The following is a 20,600-nucleotide window of genomic DNA, read 5'->3' as shown; positions in this document are numbered from 1 at the left end:
AAAATTTTATTTTACATTTTTTATTTATTTTTTCAAGAGCAGAATTAATCACTTTTTTCGATTGTACCATGTTTATTGGGACATCCTGTATATTGCACTTAAAGATATAATTCGGAAAATCACGAAAAGATAAACCTTATTTGTACGCTAATTCTGTAATGCACAGATGCATGTAAATGAAATAATGCTTGAAACAACATCTTGAACGTTAAATAAATATGTTAAAAAATAGATCAATTTTATTGTATTAAGAACAGGCCGATACTCTATTTGTTAAAGTAATATTTTTCCGGTAATATAAAAATTAAGAACGTAACTAGGTATATTTTGTTGATCTTAGAATCGAAAGTTAGAAACTTTGAGAGAGGAAGACATTAAAGAAAAAAGTTAAAGAAAGAAACTAGAAATTTAGCAGTGTAGTCTACTTACTGACTACTTGAGTCGAAAGTCGTCGACAATCGTGGCATGTATGGACGGACCGTGTCTATAATCGTGGCTCGGTGTAAATGTATAGTGTCAAATTAACCATGTTGAAACGCATATTTGGCATCGTAGAAATCAATTGAGAATAATAAAAAATGGTGTCATTAATAAAAAAGCAACTATTGAAACATTTATCAAGGTATTTACACGCTAAGCTGTTAAATAAATTTCATTATTAATTACACAGTATAATTAAAAATTGTACCACCCTTAATTAAGTAGAACAAGCAAATTATAATTGTGGACAATTTTATTTATTTTGTTAATTACCGTTATTATTATTATTGTTAAATTATTAGTAGTATTTTTTCGTGTTTATCCACAATTATTAACGTAATTGTTAACATGACAAGTCTCAGATAATTATTTAAAATTACAATATAAATAAAAATGTTATCTTATGTCTGCATTATGAACAGATTTCAATATGTTATATATAAATTTACAGGAGATAAATCTATTGTAAAAAAGAAATATGCCATTGTCTCTTATTCACAATATGATGTTTATGTGTATTTATTTAAATTTATAGGTTTACCAAGAACTTATCTGCTGATAAAATAAATTTAAGTGCATTTAAAGGTGAAGGCGAACTGACAAACTTAGAACTTGATGAAATAGTTTTAACTGATTTGTTAGAATTGCCGTCATGGCTTAGATTAACAAATGCTTGGTGCAATAAAGTTTCATTTCGTATACAATGGACCAAATTAAGAAGTGTTCCTATTTTTTTGGTAAATAACAACTGTCTATTTATACATATTAATTATGTACATTTTTATATATTCATTTTTTTAATTATTTGTCGATATATTTTTCCATAATACAATAGAATTATTAATATTATGTTATAATAAAATTTTGATTAGATCTTGATATTTATAGAGTTTAGACGAAGTTCATATAGAAGTAGAAACATGTGAAGATTTAAGAGATTTATCTTCTCCGCAAGGGCTTTCTTCATATACTGGTCCTGCAAAATATTCTTTTATACATAAAGTAATCGATGGTATAACAGTGACTGTTAATACTGTATCAGTTACATTCAAAAGTCCTGCATTCATTGCTTCAGTTCAGGTACATAGTGTTATTGGTTTATTTATTAATGAAATCTGCCTTCATATCTATTAGAAGCTATTATGAAATTATTATTTTGTTGTAGATGAATCGCATTATTGTGGAATCGAAATCTGCAACATGGCAACGGTGTGATCTAAGGACTACTAGAGTGAAAGATCCTGATCGTGGACAGTTACTTATTTTTAAAGAATTAGAATGGCAGACAGTTAGAATAGAGGCACAAAGTACTAAAGATAAGAACCTTACGCCATTACGTTTACTTACGAATCAAGCAAGGTGTCGGATTACTATTAAAAAAAGAATATCAGGTTAAAAATATTTTAATAAGTAACAAATATATTTCCCATTCTTTTGTTTTCTAAGTACGATAGAATGATATAACATATGAATTTGTATTTTAGATTGTTTTGTTATGGGATCAAGACTGATTCTTATATTAGATGATCTCTTATGGGTTTTAACAGATTCACAGTTGAAAGCAGCACTTCATTTTATTGACTCTTTAGGTGGCTTGATAGAAAAAGCTACAGTATTAGAGCGTAAAACTAAAGCAGCTAGAAAATTAGAGGTCTGTAAGTGCAAAATTAGGAAAAAAAATAGAAAGTTTCAATCATATGATAAGTATATTTTCATGGTTTTAGGTATTGCCAGAGTATCAAGCACAAATATCTCAACAATCAAGAACAAAAAATCAATATAATACTGCTATCTCTAAAATTTTTACCAGATATGATGTTGTAGAAACTTCATATCATTTTCTTTGTCAAAGAATTGATTTACATTTATGTGATGATGCTGGTAGTAAGTAAATTCAAATTTTTTATTGTTTTTTTAACAACAATGTTGTAATATTATTTATTTTCTACCTAGATGGTAGATCCTCCCATCCCGACTTAAAGGATGGTGGTGCACTGCAAATTTCATTAGTTAGATTTCAAGTTGATTATTATCCATATCACTTAGCAATGGCTGATAGAAAACATTGGGCTAAATATAAAGAAAATGCTACACCTCACAGCCAATGGTTACAGCAATCCTTAAGTTCTTTTCGAAGTCAGTTTATGGATCTCATAGATTCTGGCAGAACACAGCATTCTCCTTTAACTAGGAGTCAAGGAAACATTACAGGTTTGTCTTTAAAAAGTAAACAGTCAATCACAAACATGTCTTTTTAATATTAATAAAATATCGTTTCTTATTCTCATTTAGTTAATAACACAAAAGGTTTAGGAGACAATTCGGAAAAGGGTAATCAATCTCAAAATATAAACATAACTGTTGATGACAAAAAAAAGTCGCAACATCCTAGTGGTAATCCAGTGAAAAATTACATTTTGGAACAGCTGGCTAAATTAATGACGACATGCATTATAATAAGGATAGATGATTTTACCTTGTACAAAGTAACTACAACGTCTCGTAACCCTGTACCAAAAGAATTTGTTATGGGTATGTGTAAGTTTTACGATGATCAAATTAATTTATTTACTAAGTTTATTTTTTTAAAATGATCCTTTATATAAAGCTTCCATATAATATCAATAATTATTTCGTTTAATAATTGCACAGCTCAAACAAGGAAGAAACATGCAACAGGTACAGATTACAAACAGTAATAGTATATTCATATTAATATCGCATCATAAGTACCAATTAAACATAGCTTCATGTTTGAGAAGTTTTGTTGCTTCATGTGTTATGTTGTTATATCTTATATGTATCATATTATTGAGCATTAATTTACTACTTAGTACAAAACGTTTTTAACAGCAGTTCTAAATATATGAATATTATTATTATTATATATATATAAATATTATACATATATTAATTAATATATGTATAATTAATCTGAAGCGTAATTATAATATATTTAAAAGATAATCATAGTATAATTTGCTTTTCTAAAGCAAATATTTTAATCAAAATTTTTAAATATCTTTTTTATGTTCTTCTTTTAAAAGATACGTATCAGTTCTATTGCAGTTGTAAGTAATATTCAATAATCTTTTATATATTTATTTTATAGTTTCTAAGAAGAAAATTAAAAACGAAGTATGTAAAAAACATTACAAATATTCAAAAAATAAGTAATAAATTATGTAATATACTTTCCGAGTATTTCAAATGGAACGTTATTCTATTTAACATTATCTACTGCTTTTCAATTATAAAAATATAGAAAATTATAATTCTGTTAAGTAATTGAAATTTCAATCATTTATAAAGAAGCATATAATTTTTCGCGTCTTTTAAGAAGGCTTCCAATAAAAAAATTTGTTGTATTTATCTTACAGATCCTAGGGACTATGTTGTGTAGATACATATAAATGGTTATACTTCATGCAATCATTGTGGTTTGCATTTTGTAATATGTAACAGATAACATCATATGAATATTTATTGTTGTATGGAGTATATTCATAACGCATGTATGTTATTGGAGAATATATTTACATTTCTATTACACTTTATTGAAATATTTTTATGTTGCTTAGGTGACAGAGACAAATTTTGTCTTCCAGAAGATGTTACAATTGTTCATGCTGAATTTACATATTATTATTATCCTGGAGATATTACATTTCCATGTAAGTAAACATATAATTATCATGTTAACAAATTTTAAATTAATCTACAACTTCATCCATTTTATAATTGTTTAGTGCCACCACCAAAATTTTATGTACAACTGAATCCTATCCAAGTAAATTTTGATGTCTGTTCCTGCTTATGGTTTAATTCATTTGCATTAAATTTATATCATTCTCTAATGAATAAGGATAAACAATCAACATATACTTCCACTAATTTAATGTATTTTGATGTGAAAATCGAAGCTATACTTCCAAGGGCAAGTACTAAGACATTTGTATTATAGGTTAAAGTCTTGTACTACTGTACCCCCAATATACTTATTATCTTCAGGTAGTTTTTGAAAGCCAACAAGATTATCCTAATCAGAAGGATAGGCCAAAGTCTTTGCACATACAGACGTCGAGAGCGTCAATAACAAATGTTCGATCCGCAGAAAGATCTTCAAGAGCAGATTTAGCACAATGTGTAAATGCTTTTCAAATGGGACAGATGTTTTTTGCTACAGACTTTCCAAATAGATCGAATGATTTTCATATTCTTACAGATAAATTTTTGGCACATTGCGCAGGTAAAAGTTTCGTACACAAGTATATTTTTCACATTATTATTATAAAGTATGATACATATATTTCACATTCATTTATTTATTATAGGCACTGATAATATTCGATATCCACCACCTAATTTTAGCAGTAATTCTGTAAACGAATTAGTTCGTCAATTACACCGGGAGCTTTTATGGACTGAAGCTAAAGACATATGGTGTTGTAATTTGGAACCCGTTTGGGGAGATTTTCTTGGTGCTCGTGCGGTCGGACAAAACCGACCTGTGCCGTTCCTTGATGCATTTCCTTTAACTCTATGGTGTTACATGTCTATGAAATCGTCAGAGAAAGATTCATCAGAAAATAAATCTACTGCTGACATTCATGGTCTTGCATACATAAGCAATTTAGTTAGCGTCCAGATAAATCATTATCAATATTTGTTTTTGTTAAGGTTATCGGAAGTTTTATCGGAAATGGCAACGTATCTAAATATTGATTCTAATAAAATATTAAAGGTTGATTGTGGTAGTTCACTTGTTATTGGTGCATTGATACCACAAGTAGAAGTAACATTTGTCATGCCGTCGCATACCCCTGGTAAAGAAAATTCTGGAGGTGATTTGGAATCCGTTATGCCAGATTCATCTAGCATAGCAGATGACATTCCAGGTTCGTCTATTCCATGGCAAAGTACAGAACGAGTTGAGAGCAGTAGTAAAAAGATTAATATAAATAATGAAACAATAACGCCACAAAGTGACGTATCATCAATGTTGTCAATGGATTTTATACATTCTAGTATACCTCAAACTGTTGTGACTTTTAAACAAAATGGTACCAATAAACACGAAAATAATATGCAGATAAGAAATGTAGCACCTGATAAAAGGTGCATTACTGTAGAAGAAGAGAAATCATTGCCTACTTTAAGATATAATGCTGATGCTACAAATAAGCATAGTAAAGGAGATTCGTCTTCAAATACACCATTCATTCCTAATAATTTCAACGTTGGTCTCTCTTCTATGAAAAAAGGATTAAGTAATTTGATGACATCAATTGATTCAGCTTTGAAGGCTTCTCCAGAAGATGGTAGCAGTGATACTGTATCTATAAGAAGTGATGTTAGTTCTGACAGTGAGAACTACGTTTTAATTAATCTTCAAGATCAAGAAAAATTAGATACAATGTTTTCTGTTGATAATTCAATTAGAATAACAGCAGTAGAAGAAGCTAGTGAAGTAGTTGAAGAAACTCCTGATACTCAGAGTGAAAAATCTATGGATAGTGTGTGTAAACGAAAGGATATTGTAAGTTTATGTTACATAATATAATAATGTAATACAATTGAAAACTTTAATATCTTGATTAGATATAATCCTTTTTAGGTATCTATGGCAACATTTAAATTATCTAAAGTTGAATTTATTCAACAATCTCTTGGATATGCATCATCAATTAAAGTTCAAATTTCAAATATTGGTAATGATGAATGTTCATCTATCCCATGGGATGAATTTCAGGTAATATTATCTTCTATTCATCTAAATGATAAATTTCCTGTTTGCTGATTACATACAATATGCTATTTTAAATCTATTAAATAGATCTAAATACTAAGGTTTTTTTAATATTGCTGCAATCAAAAATATATTATTCTTTAGTGTTTCTTTCATACAATAATTTCATTAGAAAGTTTAAACTTTTTTTATATACTATATGAAGTGCTTTTTATTGTGTACAGATTTAATATATTTCTAACCAATACAAATTTAACCATTTATAGAGGACATATTGCTCTGAAACTTATGTTAAAATTTGTTAAGATGTTTCGAGTATGAAATTTGATTACATTAAAATAGTAATGCAGTATCTTATCCAAATAATATTTAAGTTTTTTGTATAAACTTGGAATGTATTCATGACTAATATTTTATTCCTAGTTACATATTTCGTGTGCCACGAAACTCTTTTGATTTTATTTCTAGCTTTATATCACATACATTATAAACATTTTTTATTACATATGTATATTTATACAATGTTTGTCTTTAACTTTTTTGCATGCTTCTCCTGCGTCTCTCCTTCTCTTGTGAATGTTTTTATGTGGCACTTGTGGCAGGTCAAGAGAAAGGTATTGGCAAAGTACTCATATATTTCGTAATAAATGCCTTGTACTATGTACATTTTATTGCATGTCTAGTTCTTTTGAATTAATTATGTCACTATGCTGTACAAATTGCATATATATAAATATTTATCCTATTGATCAGTTAAAAAAGATTATTGTGAATGTATAGATTAGCTTTTTAGATTAGTATATAATAACTAAAATATAACTAGTATATAATAACTAAAGGAAAATATTTGACGATTTAGGTGATAATTTGTAAATCCTTATTGTTAAGCGATTATTGATATGCAAATGATACATTTGTAGAGTATGTGACAATTACATACAAGTTTATTATTACATTATTAAGTTGCATAATTAGCAGTTAATATTTTATTGTTATTTTTTATTTGTATATACAAACGAATTATGTAAGCATTTCAAAAGTACACACTTTTACTTTTATGTGAAGGATTTAAAGCTTTTTAGTTTTTATTTTCATAATATGTATATGTACTCAAAGTGTAATAAGTTCATGTAGCATGGTATGAAATAATGCTTAGCTGGAATGTATTTGAAAAGCTTTCAAATGCGATTGCAGATTATGTGTATTTTATATGAATTATACGGAAATGAAAGTAGCTTTGTTTATAAAACAAGTTTTCGTAGCTTTTTATGTTAAAATTTTTTAACTTATCACATATTAATAAGAAAAAGTTAACAATATGCAACTTTTGTATTTAAATGTTTAATTACATATTATGGAAATATATATAGAGTATGCTTATAAAGAAGCTAATATTAAGGATTTGTTCTTATTATCTAATATATGCAAATGATAATTTAGTCTTCAACGATTTTATAGTTTATTTTCCATAATTTCACATTTATAGCTTAGTTTAAAATTTTTATGAATTTATTACAAAATAAAAGAATTGTAATTCTATTACATAGTAGAAATTATAATTATGATATAGGTTAAATGTTATACATATATTTTTTAATATTTTTTGTTTATTAGACAAAATTCAGTGCACGATCACGAGGTTGGGTCGAATTACCTTCAGATTCTAACTGTAGATCATGTATTAAACTACGTTTGGATCATGATTTAAAATGCAAGTCAGATTCTTGGAAATTGTCTCAAGCAAGTCGAGCTATAAGGAATAAAAATATGCACTTAAATCAGAATCAAGATAATACAGCTGAGGAAGAGGTAGATACTACTATAGATGTACATAACAAACAAAGTGTTTTGGATTTGTTTGAAGATAAATTAGAAGTTAAAGTTACTAATGTATCTATGGCCTTGTCTATGAGTTCAATAAGTGGTCTTACAGACTTAACTGAAGATGAAATTATACCTAGGCCGATACCATTGCAGGTATGTTAAATTTTATTGTATTATTTCTTTTAACTTTATTCTTAATTACATAACATTTTTATTTTATTACAGATATATCTGGAGAGTATATCATTGCGTTTAAATGAAGATCGTCCACCGAATAATATAACTTCGCCAGGACCAATTCCTATAGATCTGAATATTGCAAAGCTTAAGATAGTACGAGATGCAAATGGAGTTTTTCATATCGAACCAGTTGGTAGGTAACAATGTACAATGAAGTTTTGTTATTTGCCACTTATTATTTTCATACAAGAAAGATATATAGTGTATAATATAGTATTGTACAGTAAGTTTATAATATAGTAGGTTTTCGAAATACATGTAAGTGATAAATTCTTTTATTTAAAGATTTGTTTACTTTTTTAAAATTAATGTTATACATTGTATAATTCTGTGCATTCAGACGGCCTTTCTAATGTGAGCATTTATACAAAACAATTAGAAAAATAGTAGTAGCATTTACTGCTTTAATAATATTGTTTAATAGGACATTGAATAAATAGAATTTTAGATTTGCATTTAATTATGCAAAGGCATGTTTTATTTTTTCTCAAATCAAAAGAAAATAATTTCTGCTTATTATCACGTATGCTTATTAAAATTTTAAATGCAATTTATAAATTAGCATGAATGAATAACATATAGAATGTCCAGAAAGGTTGGGACAAAACTTATGAAAAGTTATGAAAAGTTTATGTAAACTTATGACCAAAAGTATTTTATTGAAGACTTATGAGTGTTCAAAGATTTCTGAGAAAGTAGTTCTTAAGATTCATTATACAGAATTGCAGAAAGACACAAATATATTTACTACTATTTCTACGATAGTAGGAATATTCGAAAGAGTTCAACAATCATTAGTTCGATGAATGATTTGCATCCTTGATATTCTTACAGAAGCAATTTCAAACATGTATTACAACTGTCAAAGCAATTAATAACCATTTTTTGATGCTTATAACTCTTTAATAAAGCATTTTCGGACATAAGGTTATATAAATTTTTTGATCTACTTGACCTCGTTAACATGTAGTATAAGTTTTATCCTAACATTTTTGCCCCAACATGTCCTTTTTGGACATGCTGCATATAAGGTACAAAACATTGTTTTATAACGCTGCTTATTGTTCACAAATAGTTTAGATAGTAAATATATATTGTTTACTCACCATCTATGTTCAATAAAAAATATTTAATTTCCTAATTCGTTAAAAGTAATTTTTTATTAGAAGCACAACTTTTTTGTGTATTTTATAGATCACTATAAAATATTTTCCTATACATTTCTCTATTATTAATCTAACTTAAACATTTTGTTTCTAGTAAATTTGTTGAGCAGGAGTAATTCCCTTGTAACACTCACAAGCAGTGATACTCAAATAGTTGAGAATATAAATCATGAAATGGAACTAAATATTTTAAGACAGTCCAGTAAACAGTTGAAATTGGATAATGAACAGCTTCGACGTCGTCTCAATGCTTTGGAGAAAATATCAGAAGAAAATGCGAAATTAATACGTATAAAAGAAGAATCTACTGTAATCAAATCTCATTTAAGTGCAGCACAAGAAGACATACAGCTGCTTCTGAAAGAGAAAAGAGCCTTGCAAGAAACAATAACAGAACTTCAAAATCGAATAATTGGAAGTGGCCCAGGCAGTGCTACTCGTGCATCTTGGTCATCAAAGAGATAGCATACCAGTTGTTTTGATTGTTCCAAATGTTGTAGTTCGAATAAGTCATAATAATAATTTTATTAATTATTACTTTTCATATTATTAGAAGTGAAATTTTACACAGTTGAATTATGTGTTTTCATAGCATCTATATTTAACTTAAAGAGAGAAAGGTATGTCATACTAGAACTTTTGGATCCTTACTATACGAATTTAATATGTTACATTGACTTTTAAGTCTTATAAAGGGAAAACTTGAATAACACATTTATTATAATATGTTTTGGGCAAAAATTTCCTGAGTTTACTTGTTTTGTATATTATCTTGTCTATCATATTTATGCTAGTAATTGCCTTTAACTATTCAATAGTCATTATTCAAGCTATTGAATAGTTATTCAAATCTATTCAAGCTATTCAATAATCATTAAGATAACATTCAGTTATATAAGATGCACTTACATGAAATATACTGATTTTTACTATGAGCGAGTACAAGGCGATAAATAATGGCAATAGTAGTCAGTGTTTAGCATTTTCATTAATGAAACAAATAAAGAAAAGATTGGTGGAATGAATATTCTGGATACATACATGTGTATTTATGATATGCGATAATACACGTGTTAAAACGTGATGTATATATGAGGTTGTTAATAATTTTGCGCGCACGCGTGCCCACACACACACACACACACACACACACACACACACACACACACACACACACACACACACACACACACACACACACACACACACACACACACACACACACACACACACACACACAAAATTAGTTATATATATTAATATATAATATATTAATTAATAGATAATATAATGGAATTATTATGTAATTTATTATTTATATTTAATATATAATTATTATTAATTATATATTAATATTAATATATTATGTATATAATATATAAATATTATGTAATATCTATATATACATATTTGTTGCATATATAGATATAAAACGTACATGATAGATTATAGTATGCTAGTCAAATTATTGCAATATATGTTTGGTTTTATAGCAGTGGTTGTTACCTAGTATGAAAACAGAGAATTGAATATAAATTTTTTACCAATGCTTTTTGTTCTTCTCATCGTAAATGTTTTGACGAATTTCATAGGCAACTTTTAAAGGAATGAGAAAATACAGTAAAGTAATATAATAAATGTAAGATATTAATGGATATTGAATGATAAATTATTTGAGCCTACCAGATAGATTGTCTAGCTTAAAATCAATGAAGAACGTTTGTTCGTATTAATGTATATGTATAAGATGTGTATAAGAGTGAATACATGTGATTTAATAATCAGTTACGTGATAAAAATAAAACTGACTATAATATACAATATACAATGATAATCTAAAATGTTTTGATAAGACTGTAAAACTGATGTTATTTCCTGTGTCATTTCCTGTATTTCTATTAAACTGAAGATATGCATTAATTGATATTTATCTTTGGAAATGAATAATATTGGACTACATTAAACCAAAATTAATAGTGTATTATAGTGGACTAATAATTTTGTCACATTGTATGTTGTGATATCTTGACATTTTATCATTGTATGTTACAATAAATTTAATTTCCAGGATGGGTTGCTGGCCAATCCTTTTGTTACAAAACAGTGAGGTATTTTTCTAATGTGTATTAATGACAATTGCTAGTTAGATTTTTTTTATTTTAAAAATCTGATTTTTTTCAAACAAAACGAAAACAAAAACAGTTTTCTCCACTATAACAAATTTATTAAATTTAGTGTCAGTTTTTTTAAAATAAAAAAGTAAAATAAAATTTTTTAATTAATTCACATTAATATGAGATGTTGGAAGAATAATTTGTTTACACTTAAGTATTATGCAGAACATAAAGTCTTGATTTCGTTGTATAATATTTGTTTACTTAGTCAGGATATTTAACGATTCGATTAGATTAAAATGTTTGTATTTTATCTCTATGATTAAATGTAAGTTCTACTTATTATGTTTTATTTTGTAAAATGTTATGTTTCTAAGATCTTGTATTTAAAATTTTATATTAAATTTTTATGATTAAAGAATTTTTTGTTGTGTTTATTACAATATGCTAAATTAAAATATTTTGGGACATGATCACAGAATCATATATAGGGAAAAATTTGAGTCTATTATGAAAATATATTATATGTTACATATATTATAGTGGAATGAACTGTACATTTATAGTTGTCTGTACATATCTTACATATCTGAGTATGTAAAAAAATTAAAATGTACACATCACGTTTAAACATTGATATGTTCTTATAATCTATGTCTTATAACGGAATATTCAAGTTTTAATTTAATTATAATAAATCTTTACTTTCTTACTATACAATTATGTATGTTTAGTCCCTAAAAGAATAATGCTTGAATCTTTTAAATATTATATATTTGTTACATTGTAATATTGTATAATTTTATCAAATATGTTTGTTAAAAATATTAATTTAAAATGCTTCTTTTTCATTGTTATTGTATTTTGATTTCTGCAAATATCTTTATTGAAAACAATATTTATATTGTTGTATATAAAGCATATATTACTTCTAAGCTTTATATGTTGTTTAATATACGAAAAATTAAAATTTTATGATTGAATATAAGTTATCTTTATAATAAAATAAAATTTAAGACGTTATTTTAATGATTTTAAAGTATTTATTTTGATAAATTATTTTTTCTACTTAGTCGATTTAATTACACATTGTTCAAATTTCTGTTTTCTCTTTATATGAATATTTTAGGATGTAACTATTATATTGTTATGAATAAATTTTGTCACTTTCGATGAATTTATGTTAAAAAAATTATTATCTTGCAGTAATTCTGTGATAATTATAGTATTTAAGTAACTATATTTCAATATTTAACTTTATTTGTTAAATTCTAGCTTAAGAAACACATTATTTTAAATATTATATATATTTATTCAAACATATAATTTTTAAATGCAATTATTTTATAATTTTGTAATCAAATAGTGTATAATACAGATAATGTACTTAATATTGACGTTAAGTATTAAAAGTGTATATTTATAAAATCATTTGTAAAAATATTATATGTTAGTATCTCTACTATACAATTTGTGACTGTTATATTACTTTAAATATGCAATTAAATTGTAAATCATTAACTTAAGTGTATTTATTAATCATTTTATATATAATATTATTTTATGGTTAAATATGAATGTAATATAGCTCAAAGAAATTATTTTTGAATACTTTTTTGGCTGAATATTTTGTATTTATTTTCGTTAAATACATATTATAACAAATGTATTGCAATTTATAAAAATCTGTTCTAAACTTACAGATGTAAATAAAATAAAGATGTAAATAATTACTTATTTCATTTATTATATTATATATTATATAACGTGCATAATTTGTTTTAGCATAGTTCAGATAATATTTATTATTTCTTAGCAACGGTATATTATTTAATGGTATTATTAGCTGAAAATCAAACATGTTACATAAATCATCATTTTAGCATGTAAAGTAGCTCACGAAATACTTACGATAAAAAAACTTTTATATATATATATATATATATATAAAACTTCTACAACTTTTACATGCATTTTCGGATTGGTTTCAAATTTGATCAATATAATCATCATAGTTGTGTCTCATGAAAGTGTTAGTAACGTTTGAAAATAATTTATATGACATATACAATTCTATATAAAAGCTTTTAACTTCATTCATGAGTCACTATAGCTGTGTAATAATTGTACTAATTCAAAAAGGGCGCGTAACAAGTCGTGTGGTTCCGTGTTTTCTCGGAAGTTTACGCCATCGTATCTGTAGCGGTAGCGAATAGCGTCACTAACGAAAGGGGCGACAAGTGCCACGGTCGAACTATTTACTTGAATCTGTGTGCGAGTTGATTTAGTGTGTGGGTCAAAGCGAAGGGGCAAAAAAGAAGTCATCCTAGGAATCACTGCCATCACACGTAAGTAATGAATATATATTGAATACATGATGAAAAAAGGTCATTATCGTCGGTACAAATATTGGTGGTTGCGAAACCTCTACATTCAAATTAATTTTCCATAACATTGGATCTGGCGGTTGAACACGATACACTATAAGTTGTAATCATGTTTCGTACAAAGTGGTAATGGATACTTCACTTTGATCTTTTTCGCTTTATTCCTACGAAATGTGACATTTAATAGTGATCTGTATAAATATTCTCTTTTCAGTAAAGAACACGATCACTCATCTTTCTATCGGTTCTTGCAAATGGAGCACAGTCATAAGAATACCGACTGTTATTTTTTCTATTACTCAACATGCACAAAGGTATGTAAAATATAAAATGCACGAAACATTCGTTGTATTTAATCATCACCGTAAAATTTTAAATGTTGGATAGATTTGTTCCATATTGTTTCTGATACATTGAATTCGCGAGGTTAGATCGGCCATGTTGGTGGCAGGCTCTACGATATCATCCGTCGTTTTAAAATAATTAGTGAATCGTGTTATTTATATATTACAACAGTTGTATTTCTTCATTTCATGATTACTTTGAACTTTTTTTACTTTGAAAAATTTAACTGTCGTATATTGTTTACTATGTTCGTGTCCGAAACAATTTTTGTTACTCATGATGGTAATATTAATTGAAAATTGTGATGTTTGTCATTATGTATAAATAATTAAATATTTATTTTCATAATGTATTATGAGAAATTATATGAAATAACGTTAACTGTTGAATTTTGAATTGTTGAAGTTTGAATTATAGATTGTTGCAGTATTTACATTGTACATGAGCACTGCAACTAATTATAACAATTCTTTGTTAGTTCATTATTATTATACTTTTGATGTATCTGTATTTTATTATTTGTTTTTTTTGTTAATTTATAATTATATTTGTAGGGTGATAACTGTCCATTTAGACATGAACCATCCGCCTTGGGTTGTGAAACAATGTGCGTATATTGGAAGCAGGGCAAATGCTTTGATGAACATTGTAACTTTAGGCATATGGAATTAAGAGTAAGCATCATTCAAATATTACAGATAAATAAATCATTAATTGGAATTTTAAATAGTTTACTAATGTTTCTTTGTTACTTGTTCGAATAGAAAAATCGCAAATCAATCCCGTGTTATTGGGAAACACAACCTGGCGGTTGTAGAAAACCACACTGTTCATTTATGCATAAAAACGCTCGTACAATTACTAATGATCCTATTAATCCAGTAAAAAATTTTGATTTAACATCAAAAACAATGAATCAAGAATGGTCAAATCGTCAAGGTAAGAGTATTATGTTATCATATGGGGTATTTCAAAATTAAACAATCAAATTATGTCAATATATAAAACAAGCATAAAATTACATAAATATGGAAAATATTTTATTAACAAATATGTTTAAATGAGAATATTCAGTATGAAGTAATAGCAGATTTGTTAATATTTCAGTATGAAAGTAAATCAACAGTGCTTAACTAAATTGTTTATTTTATTATATGTATTATTTTAAAGTATTGTAACTTTAATTAATTTTACATCTCAAAATGCTGTTCTTGTTTTTAATGAGAGCTTTATTATTTATTAATGAAATATTAAATGTAACATTCTGCATATTTTGTTTCTATATTATGTTGAACTTTCTCACGAATGTTATGCGATACATTATTGTTTTTATAACCTTTCATACAGGAATAAAATAAAATAAAAGGTCAATGATATTTTCATGATTAATATATTCATTATAATTAATTAATAAATTTTAAATTTCTGTTATATATATTCATAAAATATATTATTTAATTATTTAATTGTTTTGTTTTAGAATACCCTGTAAATTATGATTTTACAATATTTTATAACCTTATGTTGTTATTTTCATTTATTTTATAAGGTCTTTTTTCATTACTAACAGATGACACAAAATATGATGGTAGTAGTACTGAGTCAGATCAAGGTAGAGGAAGCAGTGAAGCAGGCAGTTTTATTGGTAGTCCAGCTGTTGATCCTCTTATCGTCAAATTTGAAGAAGGTATGAGGCTTTACTAGCCCCCCCGTCCATCTTTCAGCGTACATTATCTTACGTCGGCTACTCTTTCCCTTCCACCTAATCTACAAACAAGCATAAATATTCCTAATGCACTGAGTATTCCGAGTAACCTGACAATCCCTAATAACGTGTCTAACAGTCTCAACATACTAAACAATATTAACATTACGAACAATTTGAATATACCACAAGCTAATGTACAAAACTCACAAACTTCCCCTTGCCATCATGCATTATCATTTTCTCACCCACAAAATTTACATTCACATTCTCCTGGACAGTCATTGTCTCCACTACAAAATCAACAGAATTCTCCGCTGCTTCAGCAGCCATCATATTCACCTATTCATACTCAGCAAACTTCTCAACCTCAAACATCAAGATTTCCTTTCCCATACCTTGAAATGACGTCATATAGACGATTTTAAAATTACCGGGAATGCCCTAATTGTAACAATGTAAGTTTCTATCGACCAATAACCAGTATAGAAAAAATACGTTAATGAAATATTAAAACAAGGGAGAGAAACACAGATAAAATTATATGAAACAACTAAACATTGTCTTTTAAAAAAAGCTGGTGTAAAGTATTGTATAAACGTACAACATATACAATGCTTTATATGCAAAAGTGAAAAAGTTATACTTTCTATTTTGCAGTAAAATTGATTACAGATTTTTATATTGATTGAGCACCAGGAATGTTAGTACATTTCCGATACTTAATCGATTTTCACTTAATTTATCTGATTCATACAAGACTTGTAAATTAATATAATTAAGTTATTTAAGAAAGAAAAAGAAAAAAAAGACAAGTTCATTATGAGAAAACAGCTTAAGCTGCATCAATGTCACTAAAAACTTATATGATATTTTGCTAATAGTAATGGCTTTTTATAGTGTCAGATACATATTGATGTATTGTAAATTTCCACAAGATACGTTTTAAATTTCCTCTTCAATAATAAAGACTGCACTACTTAGAATTTATTGATACATATAATAAAATATTAATAGTTTTTATTTAGCTTACATAAAAAATGAAAGAGAGATAAAGATATATATGAAATTATATATATAAATATATGCAAGAAGAATATTTCATTAGTTATGAATATGTAGTGAAAAAGCAATAGGTGAACTATATCGTCGTCTTTATTATTGGATAGAATAAGGTTATAAAATTATATTGACATGTGAAGGATTTCTTTGAAAGATCATTTCGTACATTTGTGTACATAACACTTTAAGAATTATAGTCAAAGGTGTGTGTTGTTTCAATATAATGATTAAATTACACATATAATTTTGTATACACATACAGTGTATACCATGGGGAAGAGGGATAACATGCAACATTTAGATTGATCCGATAACTCTGTGTTCTCAGTGATATTGGTTTAAATTTACCGACTAGTTGTAATCAGAATTTACATCTATATTTGAACACAGTTATGGTTACATTATAATTATATTATAAATTAGAAAAGTTGAGAGTAACTGTATCATCAAAAATGAGCATGGTAACCTAATCATAAACTAAAGGAAAAAAAAAAACAAAAAAGAACAGAATAGAACGAAAAAAGCAAAAAAAAAAAAAAAAAAACGTAGATTTGAATATCAATTTTTGCAGGGGCTGCTATATCTAAACTTTGCCTGTAGCCCTCTAACTGCCTATGGCTATCTTTCTCCAGCGGCAGCGCGATGAGCCTTGAATTTTCCCGAATGCCGCATAATAGAAAAAACAAGATCGGAGTACTCACGTCTTTTCGTTGTGCTATAACACTAACGAAACACGAACCTATACTGGATGAAATAAGAAGATAGCTATGGGTCGTCGCTTTGCCACACACACACGATTTGAACTCGCACAGATTTCTTGATAACCAATTCGACATCCGAGACTGGTTTAGGGTGAAGTAGTTTGTTTAGTTTTTAATTGAGACTGAGTTTTCATATGTTTGATGTTTGATCGTTTGAAAAAGGCTCAAAAGAAAGGATACTTCTTTCATCAGTGAGATACCCTTGAAGCATAACCATTTGTGCAAATTGATGAAAAAAAAAACAAAAAATCCAAAAAAAGATAATTCTAACATGTACTAATTTTTTGTTTGTGATTTTTAATACGGTTATGCTTTGAGCTAGATGAAGCGTAAGCGAGAGAAAAATATTATTCGAGTCGAATACTGCCCCAGATATATGTGCACATACGCGCATTTCTTTTTGGTATAGTGTTGTATGTATTTTTTACATGCGATTCGTAATAATGTTTTTCGTTTGAGAAGAAAGAAAGACGATAAAGGCGAGATGGACGAACAAGAACGAACAAAGATATATGAACCTTCATTTATAAGGATATATATACATATGTATAAGCAGTATCTGATTCAATCGTAATATCCCAGCCTTGATTTATAATATAGCGCGTACACATGAAAGAAATATGATAAATGCCTTCATATGTTTTGGCTTCCCACACGAATTAGCGAGTTTTCAAATGGCATGGGATAATAAGTATAAAACGAGCAATAGCAGTATAGCTATTCGTGTCTAGACGAAATTTGTTAATAGCAGCGTGTTGTATCAAAATTTTGTTGTGTTGTACAAACAGAAAGGAAAGAAAATCGCTTCTAAATCTTTCGATGTATAAAAGAGGGAAACGAATATTTTTCATCGAATCACGCTGCACGAGACAACACGAATCTTGAATCTGTATAAAAAGAAATTCTAACGTAAACATAAAATCTTGCAGCATGTTTCGTTTTACTCAAAGTTTCAATTATCGAAAATGTAAGAAATCTCCATGGTGAACGAGAACGAATGAGAAATTAATGACAGCATCGGGATTAAGAGAACTTTTTATTCTGATGATTCCTTTTAACGAGTTTTTTCAAATTTGTTGATAAGTGAATGTTAATCGTTCGATCTCGACCGAGGGAAATTTTATAGCTTAGATTCGTTTCTTTCGCCGATGATATCGTTATTCGATTATGTTGGATATTCTTGTACTTCGTTTTCCTACGATGAATCAGCGATTAAGAAGATTAGAGCAGAAAGCGAAGGAGATCGCACGGGAATATCAAATAAACGATCGAACAGTGAGGTTATATAATATAAATACGAAAAAGCTACGAGTATAAATATATGAATATATATCGTCACAAATATATATTTGTGTATTTATACATAAAAACGAGATAATTCCTAAGGAAAGAGGAAAATGCAACTTTATATCACGTATTGCATGCATACACAGATACATATTTACATATACGTACTCTTAAAAAAGAAAAAGAAAAAAAAATAATAAAAAAAGAGAAATAAGAGCGGAACTTGGTGGAATAGTACGTGTAAATTTTGTTTCAGTCGCATCGTGATCGAGTAATAATTATATAATTGCTTCATTATTAGAAATATTTAAAAAAGAGGAAAAAAGACGTAGAATTTCTTATCATAAAAATATTCTAGATCCCAATGAAAGCAAGAATATATATGTACATATATATATGAATATACATATATTCCTTATTTTTATTACGGAATACTATTTGCGCCTAGATCCGCACGAAGAGATATGATGAAAATAAAAAAAAAATTAAGTGTAATCTGCATTACGAGACTATCGTACAGCATGACGAAGTAATTATATTCTATTTAACTGCTAAATGATATATCCACGATCGAAATTAATCGTCGCCGTGTCTGAATGTCATCATCGATCACAAAATCGATAAATTCGGGATTATTATTGATTCTGCGGTTTTATACGGGTAGAATTCTACGTTCTAGTGCCTAAATTTTTGTCTTTACCTTTTATTGAATTTCTCTTTTTGATTTCGATGAAAGCAAAAACAGCAACAACAAAGAAGGGTTAGAATAGAAAAAGAAAAGAACCTATTAGTTTGAGATAGGAATAGCAGTGATCTTGAATCTCAAGATAACACTGTAGGATCTTTGTATTTTTTTGTTTAACTCTTCAACATAAATATGCGAATGAAAAGAACAAAATTTGTGATGTAGATCAAGAAACGTGCATGGAGAAGGGAGAAGGAATGAAAAGAAGAATGAGAAATGCGGATAAGCTTGAAAAAAAGAAAAATTATATATTATAGGCGATATAATAAGTGAGAGAGTGCGTGTATGTACGAGAAATTTCTCGATTTTTCGCTTTTTTCCTTTTTTTTCGCTATTAACAGTCTCCTGTCAGGAAAAAATATTCATTTAAAAGAAAAAAATGAAAAAGAACAAAATACGCGATAATAGTACGATACAGGTCAGTTTGATAATTACATTACATTGTAATTATTGAAATAATTGTTTCCCAATATATGTTTTTGTAATATATTTGCAAATAATGAGAAATAGAGGATCGCGTTCGCGAGAGTTAGAAAGAAGTCAGAGAATGGCGAAAGACGTGAAGAATGAGAAAAAGTTCCGTGACAGGCACGCTATACTGTCGAAAATAGATGCAGAGTTAAATGATTGTTTGAAATGCAACAAGATCGTCTTTTGACCCGTTCTCGCGCAGCAAGTGCAATTATCGCATGTTCTTTTCAAAGCACAGGGCCTGTAATGCGTGCCACTTCTTGG

General features: G+C 27.6%; 2 protein-coding genes across 8 annotated transcripts in view; both read left to right on the top strand.

Annotated features, from left to right (window-relative positions):
* The first annotated feature begins 473 nt into the window (after positions 1-473).
* On the top strand, positions 474-11,994 carry LOC126867713 (UHRF1-binding protein 1). Of its 6 annotated transcripts, XM_050622535.1 has the most exons (19): positions 474-622; positions 1,016-1,217; positions 1,369-1,560; positions 1,646-1,871; positions 1,965-2,131; positions 2,205-2,364; positions 2,434-2,691; positions 2,773-3,012; positions 3,133-3,159; positions 4,062-4,154; positions 4,230-4,417; positions 4,492-4,729; positions 4,815-6,019; positions 6,098-6,232; positions 6,832-6,843; positions 7,844-8,206; positions 8,279-8,426; positions 8,634-8,647; positions 9,554-9,702. In XM_050622535.1, the coding sequence occupies exons 1-19, from the start codon at positions 579-581 to the stop codon at positions 9,554-9,556; spliced, it is 3,915 nt and encodes a 1,304-aa protein (XP_050478492.1). In that variant the 5' UTR covers positions 474-578; the 3' UTR covers positions 9,557-9,702. The 6 variants fall into 6 exon arrangements, with proteins under 6 accessions (XP_050478492.1, XP_050478487.1, XP_050478488.1 ...); XM_050622530.1 differs by lacking the exon at positions 8,634-8,647 and having other exon boundaries at positions 9,554-11,994; XM_050622531.1 differs by lacking the exon at positions 8,634-8,647 and having other exon boundaries at positions 4,230-4,421; positions 4,496-4,729; positions 9,554-11,994.
* A 1,767-nt stretch (positions 11,995-13,761) lies between these two features.
* LOC126867247 (zinc finger CCCH domain-containing protein 11A-like) overlaps positions 13,762-20,600 on the top strand; it is a 15,442-nt gene continuing 8,603 nt past the window's right edge. Inside the window, exons 1-5 of one of the 2 annotated variants that reach the window (XM_050621505.1) lie at positions 13,762-13,921; positions 14,175-14,274; positions 14,860-14,979; positions 15,070-15,244; positions 15,876-15,992. In XM_050621505.1, the coding sequence (XP_050477462.1) occupies positions 14,215-14,274; positions 14,860-14,979; positions 15,070-15,244; positions 15,876-15,992 (472 nt within the window). In that variant the 5' untranslated portion in view covers positions 13,762-13,921; positions 14,175-14,214. The other variant, XM_050621504.1, reaches the window with a different exon arrangement.

This window comes from Bombus huntii, chromosome 7, assembly GCF_024542735.1.
Source record: "Bombus huntii isolate Logan2020A chromosome 7, iyBomHunt1.1, whole genome shotgun sequence".
In the NCBI taxonomy this organism is placed as follows: Eukaryota; Metazoa; Arthropoda; class Insecta; order Hymenoptera; family Apidae; genus Bombus; species Bombus huntii.
Note: the sequence above shows the minus strand (reverse complement) of the source record. Positions and strands in the feature narration are given on the sequence as shown.

Bases quoted from the DNA above. Each gene is read 5' to 3' on its own strand.
- LOC126867713 (XM_050622530.1), top strand. From the start codon at position 579: ATGGTGTCATTAATAAAAAAGCAACTATTGAAACATTTATCAAG. The intron at 4,155-4,229 runs GTAAGTAAACAT...ATAATTGTTTAG, and splicing joins TGGAGATATTACATTTCCAT to TGCCACCACCAAAATTTTAT. The intron at 8,207-8,278 runs GTATGTTAAATT...ATTTTATTACAG, and splicing joins CTAGGCCGATACCATTGCAG to ATATATCTGGAGAGTATATC.